Source organism: Sphaerodactylus townsendi, linkage group LG02 (genome assembly GCF_021028975.2).
Source record: "Sphaerodactylus townsendi isolate TG3544 linkage group LG02, MPM_Stown_v2.3, whole genome shotgun sequence".
NCBI classification, from domain to species: domain Eukaryota; kingdom Metazoa; phylum Chordata; class Lepidosauria; order Squamata; family Sphaerodactylidae; genus Sphaerodactylus; species Sphaerodactylus townsendi.
Window position 1 is genome coordinate 75,795,849 of NC_059426.1, and position 24,951 is coordinate 75,820,799.

Consider the following 24,951-nt stretch of genomic DNA (forward strand, 5'->3'; position numbering starts at 1 on the left):
TAAATTTCAGAGAAAAAGATGTCAGAAGGCATTGTATGTTCAGAAGTTGCTAGGTTTCATCACATCTACTACTGCAGTCCTTCCTTTTGCTAGGTTACATCTAAGGGTATTGCAGAACTGGTTTATCTGTAATTTTGGTTGTTTCCCCACTTACCTCGACCAAAGGTTGCTGCGCGCTACTCCCAGCACGCATCATTTCTGACACGCTCCCGGGCTTCCCCATCAAAAGGCGCCATTTCGAGGAGTGCCAGGAATGACGCGCGCTGAGGGGGCGTGACAGCGGCAGCATCGGGGCGACAGCGGCAGCGTCGGGGCGGCTGCATTGTCGCCGCCCCTGTAGTGGGGAGCGCCGGGGGACCCCGCGCTATTTGGTGACAGTAGCGCTCAGCAGCAGGTAAGTGGGGAAACGACCTTTGAAATGATGCAAGACTCCCAACATAGGAATCTCTGTGTTCCATGATCAGTTATTGCATCCCTCCTTCGGCATCTATGGACAACCTTAGGAAGGGAGTACCTTTTAGAGGGCTGCCCCCCACAGACATCATCCCGTCAGGGTTGAGGAGTCCATTGCAAGGGTAATTATGCTCAGGGCTATTGGTCCCAGGCAGAATCCTCACTGTACATAAATGTCTTAGAGCTCAGAGTCATGAGGAATGCTCTTTCACTCTTTTTCAATTCTTTTTGTGGGCAAGTAGGTGATAATTTGGCCAACAACATGGCCACGAAGCTCCACATAAACAAGCAAAGTAGGACAGGTTCCATCTGTCTGTGCATTGAGGCACACCTCCAGTGACTCTGGGTTATACAACAACAAATTACTCGAACAGCAGTGCACATAGCAGGGCAGTCCAACACCATAGCAGACAGGACCTAAGTCACTAACAGGATTGGTCTTTAAACAAATCCTAACTAGACCTGTTTTTCGACATGTGCGCGGTCCCCAAGATCAATCTGTTTGTTTCACCCCACAACAAAAAGTGCCAGGCCGACTGTTCAAGGGTGGGAGTGAGTGAAGGGTCTTGGGAGGGGGGAATGCATTTCAGTTTGTTTGGAACAGGGATTTTCTTAATATTCCCCCCTGCTCATTTCCCCTGTTGTCTAGGACAGTAACCAAGATAAGGACCTATCAGATGCCCTGCATACTGATCGCTTTTTTTTTTTTGAGCAAGTGCCCATAGTTCTTGACCCTCTACAGGGTAGCCAGGGGAGAGTGTTTATGTTCCCAGAGGCAAAGAACATAGTCATAACATTGGTCAGGAGGGTGAGCAACCTAAGGTCCCTCCTTGCGGGCCCTCCGTTTTTGAACTTCCACCCAGATAATGTTGTCTTGCACTCAGGTCTAAACTACCTGCCCCAGGTGTAAACTATCTGCCAAAGTAGTTTAACCTTTATACCTTTCCCAGAACATTATCCTCCCTGAGTCCTTCCCAAATCCTTTTACAGATGTGGAGTGTGCTCTGCATTTGTTGGATCTTCGTACAGCCCTACTTTTTTATAAAGGGGGAACCGGCCATTTCATCAGGACAACAATTTGTTTATTGCCTTTTCAGGATCTGAAAAGGGGAAAGGTATATTGTCACAACATTGTCCCATTGGGTGTCAGAAGCCATACTGAAGACTTATGATGTGGTGGGATTGGATTGCCCTATTAGAGGTGGGGCACATGCCACTAGAACCCAAACTTCATCAGCTGCCTTCCTTACCCGGGTTGGCATTGTAGATATCTGCAAAGTGACAGCACAGTCTTTTTCTTCAACTTTCATCCAGCGCTATGCAGGGAATGTGGACTCAACAAGGGAATCTGTAGTGTGAAAATGGTTGTTACAATCTTTATTAAAATGAGTGCAGAAATAAAACTCTGTCAGTTACTTGGCTGTTCAAGGTCAAAGTACTTCTTGTGTAACAGCTGCACATCACCACCTTTGGTGTTTTTAGCTTGCTACTCTCCCTTGTGATCTTCTGTGCAGGCACACATACCCTCCCTCCTGCCCTGCTGTGCTCTGTTCCGCAACTTTTCATCATTGTGTACTTGTACTTGGATATTATTCTGCAGCAGCTGGCAAAGAGCAGAGTGGAGTGCTCCCTCCTATACCCTATGACCATTTGGGCAGGAATTTTTCCACTCATCAGAGGAGGGATGGGGAGCGAGCACTCTGGAGAGTTTCTGAAGAATTCTTTAAAGAAGCTTGCTAGTTTCCTCCATGGCAGGTTTGTGCATGTGCAGCCCTAGGTGTGCCTGCACAGAAGACCATTCAACCAACAACAGTTTCAGGTAAGTGCAATGCTGTTCTTCTAAAATGCAAAAATGGTCATTATCAACTTTCAAAATTGACAAGCTGACTTGAACAAAAGTAACTATTCCAAAGAGAACTTCTTTGCATAAATGATTATGCTATCTTAAGAATGAAAACTTCATTATGATAACAATGATTATGCATTTCAGGTTATCTTCCAGCTGAAGGGTGGTGCTCATATACTCTGTGTAAACAGTGCTGACACAATGAAAACTGTTCATCTGATCCCCCAGTTTCAAGATCAGCAAAAATATCTTCAGCCAGGTATCAGGTTTTTGAAAAATATAAATACAACAGATGTAGTCTCAAGTATTTATCATATAGCAGCAAGTTATATTTCTGTATGCAACTTTAGGTAAAGACAGATTAAATACTGTAGGTAATGACAGCTTTATCTGTTGCAAATAATGATGAAATCTGTTCAGGCCACAGCACTTTGTAGAAAAATTTAAAACCTGGAAGGATTTGGGACCATCTAAATCATCCATGCAGCTGATGAATTGGGGCTTACAACTGGGATATGACCTCATCTTTGGTATGTCATGTTAGAGTAGGATAATTGCATTTTAAGGAGCCCTGTGGCACTGAGTGGTAAGCTGGAGTACTCAGTCAAAGTTCTGCTCACCATCGATTCCAACAGAAGTTGGTTTCAGGTAGCCGGCTCAAGGTTGACTGAGCATTCCATCATTCTGAGGTTGGTAAAATGAGTACCCAGCTTGTTGGGGATAAAGTGTAGACAGCTGGGGAAAGCAATAGCAAACCATCTCATAAACAATCTACCTAATGAATGTCATGATGTGACATCACCCCCTGGGTTAGTAATGACCAGGTACCTGCACAGGGGACTACCTTTATCTTTAATTATCTTTTTAAAAGGAAGGAGAGATCACAAGAGAAGGAAAAAACTGACAGACGAAATGGAATAAAGGACAGCCTTACTTCCCTTTACACCTTTTTGTATTATATAAATATTCCTGCACCTTTATATTTGTATGGTTAAAATATTCTATTGCTGGTTTTATAATGTAAGCTGCCTTGAGCACCTTTGATCAAAAATAAAGATGCTCAGTACAACATTAAAAAACAAAAACCCTTGAACATACATACATGAAGACATACTGATGGGGGGGGGGGAGGATAGCTCTGTTGCTCTTTCTAAAAAAAAATCCAAAAATGCATAACAGTACTGGGATAGCACAGCAGAGGGTGGATAGTCTTTTGCTGTTTCTTTTTTTTTTTGCTGTCAAGTCAAAACTGACATGGTGACACTATATGGTTTTCAAGTAAAAAGACATTAAGGTGGTTTACCATACTTCTGTATAACAGACCTAGACTTCCTTGGTGGTCTTCCAAGTACTAACCATAGTTGACTTTGAGCTATTCCGTACAACTCCTGATTTTCTCAGCAGTCCATCTGCTAACATTTAAATTAGCATGCGAAAATTGTTCTGCACACCTGCCCTTTCCTCTGAATCTCTTCTGCTGTGGAGTTGGCATGTTTCTTCTGCACATGGCCAAATAAACAGGAATATCTAGCGAGGGTGCTGCATTTTACCAGTTGCATTGCAGATCCAACCTTCCCTTTTTATTTTTTGCACATGAAATCTAATGCTTCTGCACAGAAAATGCTAGAGACATCTCCACCACCAAAACTGATGTCGCATGTAGTTCTCTGTGTATTGATTGGATGATCAGTACACACATGAGAGAATTCTCAACAAAATGGCTTCTGCATTCATTGGAGCCATTTTAAATACTATACGAAGCAAAATTCCTTCAATGTTGTAGTAATTAACAGAAGCAGTTTCCCTTCAGAATGGCCAGTACAAGTGGCTGCTCACCGCATTTTTTTTAAAAAAGGACAGATTTGCTGATAGAACACAGATGGGGAGGCACGTGTAAAAGATTTGGGAACAGAATGCTAAAGCAAATGGCTCTTGAGTCAGCATTTCTGGTGCAATTTTAAGTAGTGCACGAAGGATTGGTGTCTACCACTCCACCTTGAAGATGAATGATTTTTTTCCTTTTTAAAAAGCAACAAAATATTGCTAGATCACTGGAGCACTGAAGCAATAATCTTAGCAGGTTCTCTGAATTTCCAGCTTTCAGGTTTTTTTTAAAAAAAAGTTTCTCTTCCTTTGTGGAGATATGCCCTTTATTTCTCACTGGGGGAAGGGCTAGAGACTTTAAAAAAAGAGAGAGATGGAAATTCAGAGATTCTGCTGAGACTATTCCTTTAACTCTCCAGTGATCTAACAATATTTTGTTGCCTTTTCTTTTTTTAAAAAAACTGACCAGAAAACTGACCAAACAAACAAAAATCATGCATGTGCAGTAGACCTCTGGCTGACTTCCAAGACTGAGAAGCCTGGGCTAATCTGGCAATCCACTCAGTGCAGATAGTCAATAAGGGCATATATTCCTTTATATTAGAATGTAAATGCTCACAAAATGGTATGAGTATTGAGGGTGGGGTGGAGGAGATAAATGATGTCTCATCACTGGTGAAACAACCATGCTCTCGTCCTCCTTTCCCTTTGTACCAAGAGGCACACAGGATGTGCTATATATTCTTATATACAGATTCTTCATCTAGACTGAGCTGACAGTTTGGAAACAATGTAGCATTTGTTGCACTAAGAAATGGTTGTGCAGAAAGGCCCTTTGGAAACAATGAAAAGTTCATGTGCTATCTGCATTTACACAGAACATCCTCCTGATGTCACTGTTTTCAAACTATACAAGCATTAGATGAGGCAGTGTAAGGCTTTTGATTTAAATAGTAGTATGTAGATAGTTCATTCTCAGTAGGATTATCCTGTGTGGTACAACTCCCTTTACATGATTGATCTGATCAGAACTTTTGCATTGCCCTGTCTTATCATAGTCCAAGTTTTTATAATCAAAGTTTTTTTCTTCTAGTTTTTTAAAATGATGATCATTGTATTCATTCACAAAGGTGACATCTTTTAACTTCGTTTTAGAAACAGAGTAAATCCAGGTCATTTATTATTCTAGAACAAGATTTTCCCTTTGCAGACTAATGCATCTGAAAGTTGCACAAACTTAAGAAAAAAAGCCTGTCTGACTGCTATTTATCAAGTGCATATGAAAGGGAAATGTATAAACATAAGTACTGGGACAGCTAGGAAGAGCTGGTTTGGCCAAAGTTTTAGAAGCTTTATCCCCAAGCTCCTGCTATTCCTGCTGAGGTTCAGGAGCTTGCTGCATGGATATTTTTATCCTTTATTATCTGTGCCTTTTGTACTGATATTTAATAAATATTCATATTTTTATCTGGGGAGAAAAATTGAAGGGTAGATGTCAAACTCATAAACTGTTCCCTTCTTTAACAAGCATCAAACTTATAATCATTTACAGCATATGATTTCTTTGAAATCTATATTGTGTTTACACAAATATGTATTTGTTTAAATCTTTATTGCATTGACGTCAATGAAATAAGCATTTTCTTATTAGATTCAACTAACTCTGTGACATCTGTACTGGGACAGTTTTTACCAGTTGGAGGGAAGATGAATAATTGTGCGCAAGAGGTGAGGATGTTCCTTTCGTCTCCTCTTTAAAAATTCTATTTGACAACCATTCTTTTAATGAATTATAAAAGCAAGACAAAATACTGACCTTCCCTATAATATCATTTGAGACAAATAAACTTATGTGTTCATTGAAAAGTTGCAGGTGGTTACTCCCCCCATATCCTTTCTCTTTCCCTTTTAGTGCTTCAGAGTTTGTTTGTTTATTTGTTTTTGTTTTTTAAAAAGGATTTAATGTCTGTGGAGAGGACACATATCTTTGGACAGTACCACATTGCTGTTCTCCCACTGTTTTCCTGATTTTATTTATTTGTTTATTTAAGCACTTTCACCATGTTCTGAAGGCTGATTCTGCCCTAGCTTTACTAGGGTTTGGTCTCAATGATTTCCGAAGCAACACACACCATAAAACAAAAGGAGGCTTTACTGAAGAAATGTAAGGAAATTATTAAAAAAGGCATATAATTCAGTAGCAGGGAAAGGTACAAAATAACAGAACTGACTAGCTATCTTTCTTGAGTCCTAAGAAAGCCTAGCTTGTTCTTAAAACAAAGAGCTCCAGAGCATAGAACAAATACCTTCTTGGCTGCAAGGAGGAGTAAGAAGGAAAAGGTAAAGAGATAAGAATTCTTCTGCCTAACCATACTTATGGAAAAACGCTGGCTGTAACTTCACAACCTTCCTATATCAGATTCGCAAATGAACTGTGTGAGATAATTAACATGCTCATGTAGACAGCCTTGATGAGAACCTGCCACTGTGTGGGGGGGTGGGGGAGTGCGAATGTGGCTAAACAGAGAACAGTGAACTTAGCTAGAACTAATTGGAATATTATGTTAAGATGACTTCTTTATTAATATATTCTTTCCTTTGCTCAGTGCAGACATAAAGTGGCTTACAATATCATGAAGAGCAACAACAGAAAATCAGTTCTACAAAAAATACATAAAAGTTTCTAAACAAAAATACTGGTCATTAACAACCCTCAGGGAAGGGGGGGATAAAGCAGGTGATAAAAGCTCTGACCTTAATTAAAACAGTCTGTCCTCCAAACAAGCAGTCAAGCAAGCATTTGTTTCCCTCCTTTCAGCAAGCCACTTCCCTTGATCTTTCTGGGAGCTGGAGGGCAGGGGCAAATCAGATTGTTACAGCTTTGCCCATAGTGGAAATAAAAAAGAAGCAAGCAGGTTGGTAGGCAGGTACTTTATTCTTTACCCTTCATCCTTCTTACTTTTTTACTTTCATCTTTCATCTCTTCCTTGCTCCCTGAAGTTTCTGATTCATCTTTTCACCTCTTTCCTTCCTGCTGTCTCCAACAATGTTTCAGAATCGCTTAAATGCCTAAGTTAAATGCCTTTAACTTTTTTCTTTACCCCCACTTTATCATTCTTTACATTTATGACATATGTCATAATTCTCTCTCTCTCTCTCTCTCTCTCTCTCTCTCTCTCCCCTGAATTCCACTACTCCATCATATTCACACTTGCCACTTTCCTTATGCTGTTTGGATGTTCTCTTATTCCCATTCCCATCTCCACCTTTCTCCTACCTTCCACCTGCCATTGTCCTGCCCTACCTCAACCTTCTTCCTTCTGTCCCCACCCAACGTATCCCACCCACTAAAAGAGGTCTTCTGATAGTTGGAGGAAGGCTTAAATCTGGAGCTTATCTTGATCGACAACATTAAAAAGCTGTGTCAGTGCCTAATTGTGTAATGGTGTGAACTGTACTGTAGATTGAATGTAAGATTCCAATATGGCAAATCATAAGAGAATTCCAGGATTTGCATATATATGAAATTATGAATGCTTTAAATTTTATTATTTCTGTCTGTTTATATGTGTTTTTCCTTTTCAATCTGTAAACAGTAAAATTGTGTAAAACACACAATGATGATACACATAATCCCAACCCTCTACCCTGGCAAAACTGAAACCTGGCATCACTTCATTGGCCTCAGGTGTGTGGAAGTTGCTAAGGAAAGTTGCTCTGTTCCCTGGCTGTGAAGTTCCCTGCATGGTAGAACCTCCTACACTGTCTCCTTCTTGACCTTAGTTCAAGTCCACATTTAGAGAAATTTTTCCACACTTTTCTCACCTCCATCAGTGGATCTCCAGTGACTCCTGTGACCCTTGCCAAGTCTCCTCCCTATAGGAAGACCTTTTCCACCAGTTCCACCCTAACTTTCTGGTTTCTGCCGCACCCACAGTTCTTTCCCAGGGCTCTTTTGATTTGACTGTGGTGGGCCTTAGTTAGTTCTGTCCCACCCACTCTCATTCCTTTGCCTCTGCCATAGCTCCCTGCTTGGAGCTTGCCTGGGCCTTGCTGGCAAGCATCAGCCTCAGAGAGGGCTTGTTTCCTGCAGTTGGGACAGAGTGGGTGTCCTATCAGTCCTTAGCCTCTGAAGCTGTACTGTGGACTAGGTTGGTCCTCAGAGGCTCACAGGATGAGTCTGGGTTGTTGGGATGCTTCTAGGGTGGCTTCTAGGGTGGCCTCCTGAGGCATGCTAGGTGCTATCAGGGAGGCTGAATTCTGCCAGAGCTCATGGGGCATACACAGCAGAGAGCTGGGTGCTGTCATGGCATCTGAACCACTAAGGAGAACCCTGAGGATGGCCACAGATGAGCAGGATGCTGCAGGGAAAGTTCAGGATGGCTGGGGCTGTGATGTCCCCAAACAGCATGGTTGTACAATTATCCCTACAATATTTTAAAAAGATAGTTTTCAACAAAAACAGCATTTTATGAACATATGCTTATGTTGATATCTGCAATTAAGTTCTACTGTATTATTCTGCATAATTTCAGTAATATCTGGGATCCTTGACATAGATCTGATGTGTGTAAGAAAAATCCTTGTTTGAATTTAGCATTATATAGTCAACCTCTTGGTTCAGGCTACTTGTTCAGTTATTGATCCATGAAAAAATCTTTACTCAGTGTACCAACAAGTTATGTTACTTGAACAAAGGGAAGACCAGTAAGAAACCTGTATGTTAAATGCTGTCAAGTCACTTCTAATTGCATAGGGTACACTTCTGGCAATCTGAATGTCCTCCAAAATGTCCTGTCATTAACACCCTTGCTCAGGTCCTGCAGCGCTGTGGCTTCCTTTATGGAGTCAATCCATCTCATGTTGGGTCTTTCCCTTTTCCTGCTGCCTTCAAGATTCTTAGCATTATTGTGTTTTTCTAGTGACTCTTGTCTTCTCATAATGTAACCAAAGTACAATAGCCTCAATTTAGTCATTTTAGCCTCTAGAGAGAGCTGAGGTTTGATTTGATCTAGAACCCACTTATTTAGTTTTTTGCCTGTCCACAGTATCTTTTAAACTCTCCTCCAGCACCACATTTCAAAGGAACCACCTTCTGTCAACTTGCTTCATGGTCCAACTTTCACACCTATGCACAGTAATGGAGAATACTATGGCATTAATTAACTTGATCTGGGTTGCCAGTTTATATTCAACCTTTTCTTGCTCCTTTCTTGCGTCCTTCCCCATTTTAATCTGATTTCTTGGTTGCAGTCTCCCTTTTTATTGATAATGGAGCCAAGGAACATACATTATTATTATTTATTTATTATACTTGATAGACCGCCCAGTCCCCAAGGGGCTCTTTAACAATTTCTTTGTTAATCTTTAACAATTTCAGTTTCATCATAATGTCTCCAGTGTAGTCCCAAAATGGGACTGTGCAGATGCAGGCCAACTGTGGCATCCTGACCAAAAAGCTTCTAGAAGCTTTTGAGCACTTGAAATGTTCTCTCCACTCCTCTCCAAAGCTGGTTTCCTGCCCAAATGGTCATATGAAAGAGAGGGAGAGAGCACTCCTCCCTCAGTTGCTGCCATAGAGAGAGGACCTGCTTTGCTGAATGCTTCAACTTACCTCAGAATCTTTTCTCCTTTGACAATGGCGTTACTGAAGAAGCACCCCAAATTTGACATGAAGATGGCTCAGAACAATGAGCATGAAGAATGTCTCTTCTGCATGGGGACGTGGGGGGTCAGATGACCCTGGGCACCGGCCATTTTGTCATGGGTGGGTGTGTGTAAAATCGCCCCCCACACCCCTCCTCCTCCCCGCCCATCTATACACCCTCCCAACCACCCCCAACTCAAGCCAGGCCACAGAGGCCCCGAAAACATCCACCCCAGTCCTGCCCTCTCCCACCCCAAACCTCTTTGGGCTGCAGAAGGCCTGGAGAAAGTGCTCCCCATCCCAACTCAAGCCAGGCTGCGGAGAGCCTGATACATGCCTGTCTTGTTGCCTTTTTACTCCAAAGGCCAGACATGAATGGAGTTCGAGGCTTAAGACCTCTCTGTGGAAAAAAGTCTCTCACTTTGTGGATACTCCCTCTAGTAAGTATTCAAAGAGGACACATACTCCCTCTTCAGTCTTTATGATTCTGTCTAGGCCGTCTTTAGTGATCTTTAGTGATTACAAGGGCTGCTTTGGAGTGCTGTGTTAAGAAGGCCAAAAAGTAGGTTAAAAATATGGCCAGGCTGCTAACTTCGGGGTCCTAAGACTCATCACTGATGCATCCATAGTCAGATTCCTCAATTTGTCTACTGGAGGTCTCTTATTGACATTGATTGCCATCATCTCCTGGACTTTGAGGCCCATTGCAGGTACATCAGCTTGACTCTGTGATTCGGCAATCTGATGTCCTGTCTTGACGTTGATCTTCCTTGTCTTCTTGACAATGAGATACTCCATCTCATCCATACCCTTGATGCCTCCTGTCATAAATCTCCTCATTGGAATTCTCATCATAGTTCTGGTTGGAATCCAGGAATCTCTTGTCAAAACTCCCACTCCCCTCACCATCCATTGTCATTGTCTCCTGTCATGGACTCTGCCATCCCTGTCTGTCCCCAGTTCCTCCATCCTCTGAAGACACCTTCTCCAATGTTCAGCAGACATTCATCTCCCTTGTCAGGAAATGATGTTTTTAAAATCCCTCTGCCACCCTTAGATCAAGAGGAACAGTTGATGCTGGAGATTCGTTTGTCTAGTCAACTTCAAGGGTCAATAGAACAGCATGCAATTTGGCTCTTAACCATGCACTGACAGGACACATTTTTACAAGAATGTTTCTACTATAAACATGAATTATATTTACAATAATGTGACCCCAAGAAAATTGCAGGCAAGAACTAATAACCAACTCTGAAGAAGTGGATTTAATATTTCCAGGAAATGAGCATAGAACCAGGAGGCCTGTCCACTTTGACTACTTGGATATTCAGCGTTTGGATGCTCAAATTGGACTATATGCTTTGCAGGGATATTCCTTTCCCCTGAACTTTGGGTTCATAATAGATGTTTATCTATTTATATGTGTGTATTAAGTGTACACTGTATCTTTGCATGGGCATTTAAGATTATTTGGAGCATTTCGTAGCCTGTGGTATAGTTTATATTATTTTTAGTTTACAATATTTTTAGCTCCAAAAGGGTGCCATCAGTCAACACCCTTTTCTGGATAGAGCTTTTATGCCAGATATGTTTCTTTTTGTTAAGAAAGGTAGTATAAGAGGCCTATCCTGGACTTTAGCCATCTTAACAAATTTTTACACATTTGTAATTCAAGTTGCTTTCCCTTTCAGATTTGTCCCCTTATTGTCAGGGGACATTTAGTTTGCAGTCCTTGACCTAAAGGACATCTATTTTCACGTATCCATTCATAAATCCTATGTAAAATTGGTAAAGTTTCAATATGGGGGCAACTTTTATGAGTGCAACATATTACTTTTTGTTTTAATAGCAGATTTCAAAAGGCCATTCATATCCCAAAACTTCTAGGATTCATGGCCTCTACTAATTCTGTCATTCCACATGCTAGATTAAATAAGATATGTTTAAATAATTGGTTCCTAAAGGAGTTTGGTCCTAACATCGATTCTCAATGTCATAAACTCTCAATACCCAGAAAAGTTCTTAAGTTCGTACATTGGTGAGTGTCTCCAGACAAATTGTTTAAGGATCTTCAATTAGGCACATCTCCTCATGACCTCACCAGTAGTTGTTTGAAGTCTCCACTATTGTTTTCCAGAGCAGTGGTGTCATATGTTTATTTCAAATTGTTAATGTTCCTTACATCAATTTTTCACTCCACCTTCATCTAAATCCAATCCAGCTTTCCTTATGATATGTTTTGCATATAGTTTGTAGAGCTAGGGAGCTAAAATACATCCTTGCCAATTGGATTTGATACCTTTGCCAATTGGAAACCATTTTGCTTTTCCAAATTCTGTCCTAACAGTAGCTCTTGTCCAGAATATAGGTTGTGCACCAAAACAATATGTGTATTGCCTTTCCCTCTTAGAACAGTAGATTGTGAGGACCAAAATATATGTGATGCTAGTTGGGTCACAAGCTGCCACCCAGCTTGTAGCAACATGAATGATCAGGGGAACTCACCTTTGAAGTATTCTGTCGCTCTGTTCAGCTCACCTTATGAGTGCTGAGAGGAGGAAGGAAGAGCTTGATGATTACTTCTCATACTTTTTTCGCCAGCAGCCATGGAAAGATTTTATTTGCCTCCCAGGAGCAGAATGGAGTAACAGAGTACTGTAAAGGTGAGTTATGCTGATGATATTGTAACCCAACTTGTGTTGGGGGTTTATTTGCAGCAAGATCAACGGGGATTATATGGCAAACAGATCTTTACATGGAAGGAATAAAGTTGGGAATCCTACTTTCTTCTAATTCCACTAGTATGTGAATATCATCTCCATAATAGGCATTGCTCTATGAACATTCAAAATAATATCTTTCTATAGGTATAGTTGTATTTTCTGTTTTTGTACCTGTATTATTAGAGCATTGATTTCACTTTTAATTTACAATTATTTAGGTTGCCTTTCAGTTCCTGGGACACAAAGTCTAAAAAGCCATGCAACTGTACAAAATCACAGTGTCTTAAATTGTAAGTAGAGTTCATGTTATTGAAACATGCATTTGGTATGTAGTGAACTTCAGATATAAGTAATCTATTCAGATAATATACTACCAGATGTACTGGGCTTGAAACTATTCAAATCAACAAAACTATAATACAATGTCTACACAAAGAACAGTGTTGGATCTGTTCTTAGCATACCAGAAGTGACTTTTTTTCTTTTCTTGTATACTTGAGGCTTCATTCCACATTAACTGAAAGTAATGTCTGACTTTATAAGCATGTTACGAAGCCTCACACATACTAAATACACTTGTGTTAATTTACTGAAAAATAATCTCGTTACTTTTATATGACATTCATTTTTCCCTCTTTCCCAATTTGATGGCCATGGTATCAAGAATCTTAGCTGAGACTCAGAATAAATGTTGTTTAGCACTTTATTAAGTTATTAATTTAGTTGGAGCATTTCCCACCCCACTTTCTTCCCCATTGGGGATCCAGAGTAGCTTATATTTTCCAGTAAATAAGGCATACCAATGCTGACACATAGTAGTATGACCAATGCAAAGCACCATATGTAAGAATTATAATGTCCTTCCTCTGGTTCTTGAAGATTCAGAAAGGCCATTCCGAGGCATCTTCCTTCTGCATCTGTCATGGAAGGATACAGCAGCTCCACTCTACTCCAGTGGAACACAGGCAGGATAATGCTGCTTCAGTCGTTTTGCTTGTGGCCCTCTTCAAAGCACCTGGTTGGCAACTGTGTGAACAGTCACAACGTGACTTTAGCATGGCTTTTCTTATGTTCTTATGGTAGCTATTCTCATTCAACAATAATACAGGCTTCACATAACCCCATAATAAATGGGCATGGAGCACTAATTTAAGCAAAAGGGTCAGGATGTCATGGGGGGACAGGACAAAAATTAATATCACAACGAAAAGCATCTTTCAGAAATTCTTATTAGGTGGTATATGACCTTGTTACATATGGAGCACGTATCCCAGAGCTTCTATTTTAATGGAGGAAACTTGACTTTATGGGAATGGTACATGTGCTGCCAATCTCCAAACTCCAGCTTTTTTGAGATGTACACATGGAAGGCTCAAATATATAAACAGTCCAACATTTAGTGCTTTTCAGCCTCATGGATAAAATGAGTCACAACTGAAAGTGATGAACTTTTATAAAAATGTATTCTATATGTTGTCTTTGTTAATCACAGATACTGTGATTGTTTTGCCAGTGGTGATTTCTGCAACAACTGCAACTGCAATAATTGTTATAACAGTCCACAGCATGACATAGAACGGTTTAAAGCAATTAAGGTAATGTAAATGTATTTTTTCTTTCTGCTTTTTCCATACAAAATAGGCTGTTTATTCTTTTCTTAAGATATGCTAGGACAGTAGTTCTCTTATTTCTAAAGCATATACACAACTGCCAATAATTTTATCTTTCAATATGAAAAAATTAAATGGATTTATTCACGCAACATGTGATTGGTGTTTGGAATATGCTGCCACAGGAGGTGGTGATGGCCACGAACCTGGATAGCTTTAAAAAGGGCTTGGACAGATTTATGGAGGAGAAGTCGATCTATGGCTACCAATCCTGATCCTCCTTGAACTGAGATTGCAAATGCCTTAGCAGACCAGGTGCTCGAGAGCAATAGCAGCAGAAGGCCATTGCTTTCACATCCTACATTTGAGCTCCCAAAGGCACCTGGTGGGCCACTGCGAGTAGCAGAATGCTGGACTAGATGGACTCTGGTCTGATCCAGCTGGCTTGTTCTTATGTTCTTATGTTCTAAAATATTCCTATTTACAGTACAATCCTGAGGACTGGGAATTGTGCTGCAGCTGACCATGGTGCAATTAAAGTGAAGCTGCTCTGCTCCTAAAATGATACTAACATGGCAGCCAGAGGGAAAATTAAATACTTTATTTTCTTTTTTAAAAAACTTGCATTAGTGATGTGGCTCAATTGCAACCTGCTGTGGAATGGGGTGGTGGAGGCAGGGCCCCGATGGATAGGGCAGCTGCTGCCGATCAGGGGGCCAGAGGAATAGGAATAGAACAAGCTGGCTGAACCAGCTCAGGGAAAAGAGGGATGGAACAAGGCAGATGAGCTGCCAGTCGGTGTTCTGCCCCTACCTCCGTAAAGGGACCATGGAAAGGATGGCAGTCCATCTACAAATCAGAGATCCATTCCTCCAGAGACCATGGCTGAGTCAGAGGGTGGGTTCCATTGCAACCCCAATGGAGGTGTCTCCCATTCAAGGATTCTTCCCTGACAACCCTAGATCCAGAGCAGTCTCAGGATCCTTGGCACTTGCTGCTCTTGGTGTAGTCCCCAGTTCGCCCATCCAACCAATCCACCCACCTAAAGCAGCACCCTTGTGCATAGAGGGCAAACAGGAATGAAGAAGAAGAGTTGGATTTATATCCCCCCTTTCCCTCCTGCAAGGAAACTCTAAGGAGCTTACACACTCCTTTCCCTTCCCTGCTCCCAACAAACACCCCATGAGGTAGATGGGGCTGAGAGAGCTCGGAAGAACTGTGACTAGCCCAAGGTCACCCAAATGGCATGTGTTGGAGTGTGCACGCTAATCTGAATTCCCCAGATAAGCCTCCACAACTCAGGTGGCAGAGCGGGGAATCAAACCTGGTTCCTCCAGATTAGAGTACACCCGCTCTTAACCACTACGCTACTGCTGCTCCTGGGAGGACATCTAGTGCCAGAGGTGCCTTGCCACCCCGAGTGCCTTTCAGCAACTTCATGCTCTAAAATGGATGATGCAGCAGCCTCTAGATGTGCTGTGGCCCATGGACTTTCCCCCATAAGAGGCAGCAAGGACCCTGCCCCTCAAGTGCTGCTTCTCTCCTTCCCATGCCTGGACAAGTGCCACATTCAGGTGAGGGTGGCAATAGATAAGGACTTCTTGTTGACATGTGCTCCCATCCACGTTCCCTCGGATTCGTATCCTGGCCACAGTTGTCTGGGAAAGTGTGGGGAGAAGCTGTGATCTGTAGCACTGACCTCTACAGCAGAATACTGCACTGAAGGTACATGCCAACATGTGACAGGACAGCCAGATGACTAGAGGGGATGGCCATAGGAACCCATGGAGGGAAAGAGAGGAGCCTTCCAAGACTCCCTCCAGAGTGTTTTGTTCTGGTTTTGACTATAGTTTTGTTCTATAGTTTTGATAAAGGGGAAAGGACTTCAGTGACTTCAAGCTAGAAATTCCTACATCCTCTAAGTAAAATATATAATGCCTTTTCAGCACATGGATTTGTTTCTGAACTTCCAGACAACTGGGGATGTAGAGGATAGAGCACATCTGTACAGATGGCTGTTTCCTCCATGGAGCATTTCCCTGAGAACTCACCTACAGTGAGGTTGATCTTTCTAACTCTGAGGGCACTGGGCTCAGGGATGAAAAAGAGGTGACTGAAAACCAGCAGACCATCTATTCAGAGGGCATTCATCATTAGGGTGGCATTTCATCCAGCATGGCCAGACGGAAGCCTAAGCTTCACAATGAGAGCTGACCTAGACTGTTTTGCAAGTGGTTCCTACAAAAGCCAAACTCCATGGCTTTAACTCACTCTGGCCCTTCATTAGCCTATCCAAAATGGGGCTGAGAATACTGGGAGCTATGGCCCTTGCAGGTCTCCATACTGCTAGACCCCCTGAAGTTGACCTGTCTAGCTTTCCATTGTTGAAAGACAGCCATTCAATTCTTAAGGGGCCTGAGAGCCTTTCCTCTGTTTTAACCCTTCCACTGCTCTGCAGAGGGAGTCTTCTGTCCTTGCTTTCAAGACACCAATGGTGGAAGTGTCCTTCAGTAGTGGAAGCCCATCATTGGATACAAGCCACTAACAGGGCAAAATATAATAACTTGTGTCTCAGCTTTTATTTAGACAGTCCAAGAAGTTACTGTAAAGTGTTAGGAAATGTTATATCTACAAATTTCTATTATTTACAAAAGATTATTTTAGTGACTGTTTTGGTAGGTTTGTCCTACCAAATCTTGAAAATCACATATTGGTAATTTTAAACTCATTGTGATTTCATTGTATACAATGAGTGATCTGATTTTCAGTTTTACAAGATAATGCATTAGAAATAATTTTGCAGTAGATTTACCCTAAATTATTAGAGTTGCTTGTAACACAAGTGAAAATGCCAAGCATCAATGAAAACTATCCATGGTATATTTTACAAGTAAAGTAACTTTCTTTTTTCTTTATTCAAATGTTACTTCTTAGCTACACATAAACAAAATGTTTTGTTTTAGGCTTGTCTTGACAGAAACCCAGAAGCTTTCCTGCCAAAGATTGGAAAAGGGAAAATGGGGGATATTAAGCCTCGACATAATAAAGGATGTAACTGTAAGCGTTCAGGGTGCCTGAAGAACTATTGTGAATGCTTTGAGGTTTGTTATTTGGCATTCTCTAACTTGATTTTTTCTACCCAGAAAGAGGCACTCGGTAGCTCAGGTCCATGATTGCCATGTGGACTGGCAATCACACTACAATTACAAGTTTCCCGAAGAAACTTCATTCCAAAACACCACAGGGCCATGATTCAGGACAGCAGTGTTGCGGTAGGAGCTTCAGCCTTCCAACTCATACCACAGTCCCAATCCAAATTGGGTCCCTGTGGCACTTTGGATACAGTTTCCACAGGGAGCTTGCAGTGGCAATGTGACTTCCAATCCCTGTGACAATCATGTTGGACATCATATTTCGTTCAGAACTGAGGAAAAACACACAGGATTTGGTCCCCAGGAGAAACAGGAGACTGCGGCAGTATAGATCCCCAAAGCTGCTGAGATGATGGTGGGTGAAAAAACTGGATTGGAGAGTACATGCCCTACTAACAGATGCAAGTGTGGTATCTTGGGAAGCAGTATGTAAAGCTGAACTCAAATGAGGAAAGCTTTGTTGGCTGATCATGTGATGAATTATAGGCTACCCTATGCGAGAAACCAACCATAAAAAGATCATAGGTACTATCTGATGTCTGGAAATATCTGAACAAAAATCTCTTTATGCTCTCTGTAACATTACTAACTTGTGCTGTAGTATAAAACACGGTAAATACATTTAGAAGAATATAATGAACAGCTATGTTCCTCACTCCTACTTAAAATTTGTCCCTTGGAATCTCCCCAAGGGATTTGTGTCAAAAAGCATTGAAATAATTGAAATATTTCTTCAGATTATACCCCTTTCCAGTTCTCTATAGAAGAGAGATTTCAACTTCTCCCCTGTACATCTAACATCTGAGAGAGAATAATAAATATTAGGCTATCAGGTCAAGCCTGAGAAGATGAGCATTTGAAAATTAATTTGATTTATTTACTTTTTCTACAGCCCAGAGCAATAGTTTGAAGAAGTGCTGCACCATAGTTGCAAACCTCTGCACACTTATTTGAAATTAGGCTGTATTGAACTCAGTGGGATTTACTTCTAAGCAGGATCAGGTTGCAGGGCAGCCAGACCTGTTTGTGTGTTTTTTCTCCTATTACATATTATTATTCAATAATGTTAGTATCTATATAAATTGAAGTATTTTGCATCTTTTAGGCTAAAATTATGTGTTCATCTATCTGCAAATGCGTTGGTTGTAAAAATTATGAAGAAAGCCCAGATCGAAAAACTCTAATGAATATGCCAAACCATATGGAGATTAGAAGTAATGAAGGAAATGACTCTGTATCATTTTCTACCTCTGAAATATTAGCAAAACCCAGAAATGACAGGTGAATATTAAGAATTATCAAAACGATATCCATTTTTTTCTAAAACATATCTTGAAATAGCATGTTGGTATTTATGTATTAGTATTGATTTTTAATTACAGTGTCTGCTCCATTTTATCTGTTTGCTCCTTTTAACATGCTTTATTCTATCTACAATTATTCACTTAGAGCTAGATATTGTTCCAGCTACATACTGCAGCAGTGGTGAGGGAAGTTAACACTACAGCTCTACTTTGAATCAGCTTTGTTACATACGCTATTACATCATAACTGGTTGCCATGTTTTCTTAAATATTAGGTTGAGATATAGACTGATTCAATATAAAAAATTACATCGTATTTCAGGATGTCTTTAGCAAAATGTCAGTTCTACTAAAACTGTAGTAGTAGACTCATAGGTAAGCACTCAAAAACTGTTGCACCGGAAAAACGAATTCTGATCTGCCAATTCTAGCAGATTGTCCGGGTGCGGGGGTAGCACCGACCCCCTCCCCGGCCTTGGCCCCCGCCCCGCAACCGCAACCGGCAGACGACTCACCGGCGGCGCGAGAGGCTGCTGGGCAAGAGCCGCCGCGCCGACGGCTCGGGGGATCGCCCCACTCCTCTTCTGGCTGGCGGAGCATGCGGAGGCTCCGCCGGCAAGGCACGCCACGTTGGTCGGCCAGCAAGGAAGCCGGCCGACGAAGAGCCGTGCCGCCGCAGCTGCGAGGCAAGGACCGCGCCGGGCGAACAGGACCAGCTGAGCCCTCTTGGGCTAATTAGGGGCGGCGGCTGGGAACACAGAGGCAGAGAGGCGGGATTTTCAACCCCCGCGTTAAGGAGCAAGGGGATAAGAAGGGGGAAATCCGGCGTGCAAAGGAAAAAGGACGGGAAGGAGGGAAGGAGTGGGAGTGTGTGTGTGGGGGGAGAGCTGGAAAGAGTTGAGAACAGGCAGGGGAGAGTCTTGGAGGAGAACCCCCTAGAGGGGGAAGAGGAGCAGAGGCCAGAGGGAAAGGACGGGGGAAAGAGGAGGAGCGGCGGGCAGAGAGAGCAGCCCAAAGCCAGGGGGGAGAGAGAGACCGCGAAGACTGGGGTTGGCAGGGAGGCTTCCCTGCTCGCCTGGCTTAGTGTTCTGTGGACCCTGGGCCACCCGTGGATGGCAGGGGCATCCTGTGGCTAAGACGGCGGTCTCAGTTAGTCCACTCCCCGGAGAACGGGAGTGAGGCCGGTTATTCCAGCAACCGGGCAGGGGAAGGTGGGTTGGCAACAGGGGTCCCAGAGGGGACCCGCCCCGGGCACAGGACACAGATACTTTTAATATTGTCATTTCTCTTGAAATAAAGAACATGTTTATTCCAAGCAATTAAGCATGAATGACTGAAATACAAAAGAGACAACTGACAAGGCTCAACAAATTTCTACTGGGGGAAAATGTTTAGAACCTTCAGTTCAAATCACATCTACCTTCTTTGTATCTGTTCAGTGCTAGGCCAGGTTTCCAGATCCCCAAGTGTGTTTAAATAGATGGAGCATTTTAATATTTTTTCAGTAATTTACATATCTAAATGTTAAATATATTCATTATGGTTTTTTCCCAGTAGGCAGTCTACTACATGTATATCATGGGAAGTGGTTGAGGCAACATGTGCCTGTCTCCTGGCTCAAGCTGAAGAGGCAGAAAAAGAATCTTACTCTGTTTGCCTGGCTGAACAAATGATCTTAGAAGAATTTGGGAGATGTTTATCACAGATTCTACACTCTGAATTTAAATCCAAAGGGCTAAAAGTTGAATAATGTGCCTTAGCTGTGAAAACACAATATGGCTTGATATACCCTTTGATAACATTTATAAAAATCATCCTCACTGTTGGTATATCACACTACCTATTCATTATTTCAATCTTATAATAGTTTATATTATCATAGCTGGTAATTTGTTTCAAATATTGTTTTAAATTGACAATACAATCAAAAATCAGTTAACATAGACTGTAGATTTCTGTTACGACTGGCTCAAAGGAGAGAACAATTTAGAATAGAATTTATTAAAATATTCTATAGAACTAGTTTGGGGATCATGCATAAAATTGCTTACAAATTACTTGGATTTGTGACATCACATGCAAGCCCATTTCTTGAAAATAATCTTTAACACAGTTGAAGTTAAAGGTTTTTTGTTTAACATGACAGGGATCATTCAAGGCTCCCTTTTAAATTTGTTACTTTTGCATATTCCAGTAGGAGGTTTCACAATTAAAAGTGCAAAAGTGAAGTGCCTCAAGTATCCTCAAATATTCGGTCTCACTATTTATTTATAATGCTGAATTGTTGGAATTACTTCAATAAGAAAAAACTGTTTTCAGTTTACTAGACTTGTAACGATGAAAACTGTGATATGACTAATGAACATCTTTAATAAGATTTTTTTTCTTGTGCTCAAAAAAAGAAACTTGACAGAATGTAAAAATAAATGTTGAAGTCAGGGAAGTCACAATAAAAATGAATTCTAATTTAAAATCACAAAACTTCTTAATAGGAATCTGCTTTTAAATTTGAAATAAATATGTTGTTAGTCAACATATTCTATAAATTTTCAGCATTTTCATTTGAACGCAACAGTTAAGAAGCTACCTATACTGGGACAATACCATAAAATCAGGACTGGATCTATTTTTTTAGAAAGGAGGCAAAAGTACAAAATGATGCTCTCCATATATGATATACTTTATATACATGTGTCTATAATTGACATATACTATACATATTTAGTCAATAACGTTTTAAAGCAATAGAATAAATTGTATTGACCTCTATTGTTAATAATTACACTTTTATCTTATCTATTGTGCTGTCAAGTTGCAGCTGACTTAAGGAAGTGCCTTTCAAAGCAGGTTTGAGGTAGAGGAGGTTTGCCGTTGCCTTCCTCTGCCATTTTACTTGGAGGTCTCCCTTCCAAGTACTGAACCTGCTTTGCTTCCGAGATCTGGCAAGATTGGGCTATACCATGCTGCCTTCCCTCTCTGTTATCTTTGAATAATTACACTTTTGACGCTTGCAAGCTGATTGGGCTCATAGGTTCGGAGCCTGGAGGATTGGATTGATACTTTTCATAAGATCGATGGGGAAAAAATCATTAACATCAGCCCACAGGCCCTCACTGCATAGCAATGAGGAGACCAGTTAGAGGGGCAATGGAGTGGATGACTTCCCTAATGTGAATGGGTGACTTTATATTAACCAACAGGTTATAATTAGTAGATGGGTGAAGGCAGAGGTGGGATCCAACCAGTTCTCACCACTTCTCTAGAAGTGGTTTCTAATTTTTTCTGAGTGCCAAGAAGGGGTTACTAAAGCAACCTCCCTGCCCAATAGGGACTGGAGGTGCGTGTGTGCGGCGGCGCCACTGTTTGAATCCCACCACTGGGTAAAGGTGGTGGAGACTTTAGGGGAAAGTGACTATTTTTGTACTTCAGATCAGTTAGGTCATTGGTGGACGGATAGTTCTACCTTGGGCAGGGTGATGGAATTAAATCTTTTTCATTCCCTTACACTTCTATTGTCTATAATTTTAATTTCCTCTAGAATTCTTATGTCAGGAGATCAGTGTCACAGATGATATCTGTGTATAACAGCATCTCTGGTTCAATTGCTGGTATTCCCAACTAAAAGGACATCAAACAAACAAATCTTTATTGGCATAAACAAAGTAATACCAATATACAAGATGAATTAAAACTGAGTGGCTAAAACTAATACATAGATTTATCTCTGCGACCAAAGACTTTATATAAAAACTTGGCAACCATCTCTGTGGTATGTAGATGGTGATCACTCAACAAATATGATACTGTATCCCTATCTGATGTCACTGGTTTCCTCTTTAAAATAGCTTCGAGCAAAGAAGAGCGAAGATCCACTGAATCATTGCAGTGAAGAAGCACATGTTTCAGGCAGACCGGCAGTACAGGAACATACTCTATTCTCCTGTGGAATATTATGGATCTACCCCTTGTTTGAGCAGTTGGTAGTGTATTCAGTTGAGCTAGCATAAAAAATCTGTGAAGATAAGGAGTGGTCAAGTTGCTCATATATTTAGGCATAAGACCCTTAAAGGTGGCAGAATGCCGTACAATATAGGAGAACAGATTCTCCTGGCTCTGGCTATGAGTAGCTGGCCTTCAATATCAAGGCTTTGCTGTTTCAGAACCTTGAACGCTTGTCTTTGGTCTAACAGGAGAAGTTGCTCAAATGGGATTCCTATGTTTTTAATTTGGCTGAGAATTGTAGTGTGCCAAATAGAGTTAAAATGGTCGCTTATCAGGAAGTATGACAAGCTGCCCAAAGATACTCTGAAGTGAAGGCAAAGCCAAAATTTAAACACAGAAAGCCAATCTTGAGAGGAGATCATATTAGCTCCAGTTTCTAAGCAAAGGACTTGGTATGTTACAGAGTTTGGAGACCTAGTAGGCGATGAAAAAACAAAGATTTGATGGCAATAATCACTCCCCAGATACACCATAAAGTAACTGGGGCAGTAGTTTAGATTGAAAAACTTTCATCACAGCTGGAAAAAACTGACCGCCTTTGGTGTAAAAAAATCTTGATATTGCAAGCACTTTGGTTTGGGTTTTATTCAAAGCTGTGTGGATGTGAGAGGACCATGTCAGAATGTGGTGGAAAGTGATTCCTAGATATCTAAATGAGTAAACCTGTTCAATCGACATGCCATTTATTTCCCATGTGCTAAGTTTTTTTGACTTCGAGAAGACCAACACTTTTGACTTGTAATTTGTCAAAAATATTGTTTCTGCAATATGTAGTGAAAGCTTGAAGAAGTCTTTGTAAGCCCACCTTGGACCAGGACAACAAAACCACGTCATCTGCATAGAGAAGCTGATAGGTTGGCCTTTGTCCCAGAATAGGTGCATGGTTGTCGATCAAGGACAGATAAGGGGCAAGATAATTTAGATAGAGGTTAAACAAAAAGGAAGATAACATGCATTCTTGCTTAGCTGTTGGAAATTATTGATGAAGTTAAATGGCTGGCACAATCAAAACGAACTTGACAAGTAGTGGAGGAATATAGTTGGCAAATAAGAAACAATAATCTCTGATCTATACCGAATGTTGTCAGTTTGTTCCAAAGCTGTTCTCTGGGGACAGAATCAAATGCACATTTCAAGTCCAAGAAGGCTACAAAAAGTCCCCCCCCCTTTGGGGGAGCTATACTTCTCTGCTAGGTGATATAAGATCAAACAGTGGTCGATAGTGGATTTACCGGTGGCGTATCCTATCTACTCTGGGCCCAACACTTAGGAGGACCATGTAGTTAGGCGTGTCCTAAGATACCTTGTATAGAGCTTACTGGCCACAGAGTGTAGACTGATTGGCCGGTAATTAGATGGATTCAGTGGGTCTCAGCACAAGAAGTCATTGCAGCAAATCCAGATAGTACAGGAAACTAAACAATAAACTAAAAAAGCATAATCTTGCCACTTCCTTCAGAGAGAAAATTCATGATGGAAATAAAAAACGTCCTTTAATTGAACATTATACACCTATCGTATCTTTTATATGCACTGACCTACTTTGCATAATCAGGACGAAGAGCCAGATTGGTCAGTATGGCCCCATATACTTCATATATGTGGGTGTGGTCTCTTCCTTGCATGAGAAAAAAACAGGAGTGACAGCAAGCATATGGTGCTTCTATCCCATCTCCAAGATCACTCGTTAGGGCTTTAATGGTCTAAAAAAACCCTACAAACATACAAACCAATAGGTTTGGTCCAATTTGTGATCTGATTTCAAATAAAATGCTGGAACTGACAGCATAAACAGAGCCCATATTATCTGTATTGTATATGCATGTTACAACCGGGTACATCAGCTTCACAGATGTGATGGAGGGGCAGGAAGTTAATGCAGACCCTAGCTTCTACTCCCAGTCCATCATGCATAGGATAGTGATTAAAAGTCATTGGGGTCATGACTTGGGGTTAAAACAAAAATGCCTCTGAACATATATAGAAGGTGACTTTAAAATTACTTGTGTGTGAGTGTGGTGGATAGTGTCAAACAAGGATCCAGAGGGTTGAATTCCGACTTGTACTATGGAAAGTACTGGGTGATTCTGGTCACCACCATCTCTTAGCCTGGGTTACCTCATATGATTGTTTTTGTGAGAACAAGGAGGAGGGGTGAACAGTGTTCTAAGCAGCTGAGTGTCCAATGGGGGGCGGGGGACAGAAAGGTAAAGTGAAATATAAATGCATTAATGTATCACATATATATGTAAGCTTGCTTGAAGCAGTTGGATAAAAATAAAATAAATAAATACAAATCTGGGATGGGATCAGAAGGCTTTAGGTTGCCTTCTGAGATCAGGATGTCTTCTGAGATTCTAACACTTTCTCTTTTTAGAAATCAGCCATGG

General features: G+C 41.2%; 1 protein-coding gene across 1 annotated transcript in view; it reads left to right on the plus strand.

The window, feature by feature from the left end:
* Positions 1-20,309, plus strand: part of TESMIN (testis expressed metallothionein like protein) — a 29,691-nt gene extending 9,382 nt beyond the window's left edge. The window contains exons 4-10 of the mRNA XM_048484559.1: positions 2,444-2,558; positions 5,775-5,851; positions 12,677-12,783; positions 13,986-14,088; positions 17,067-17,204; positions 18,361-18,536; positions 20,114-20,309. Coding sequence (XP_048340516.1) covers positions 2,444-2,558; positions 5,775-5,851; positions 12,677-12,783; positions 13,986-14,088; positions 17,067-17,204; positions 18,361-18,536; positions 20,114-20,309 — 912 coding nt within the window. The remainder of the gene's footprint in view (positions 1-2,443; positions 2,559-5,774; positions 5,852-12,676; positions 12,784-13,985; positions 14,089-17,066; positions 17,205-18,360; positions 18,537-20,113) is intronic.
* Positions 20,310-24,951: the final 4,642 nt, after the last annotated feature.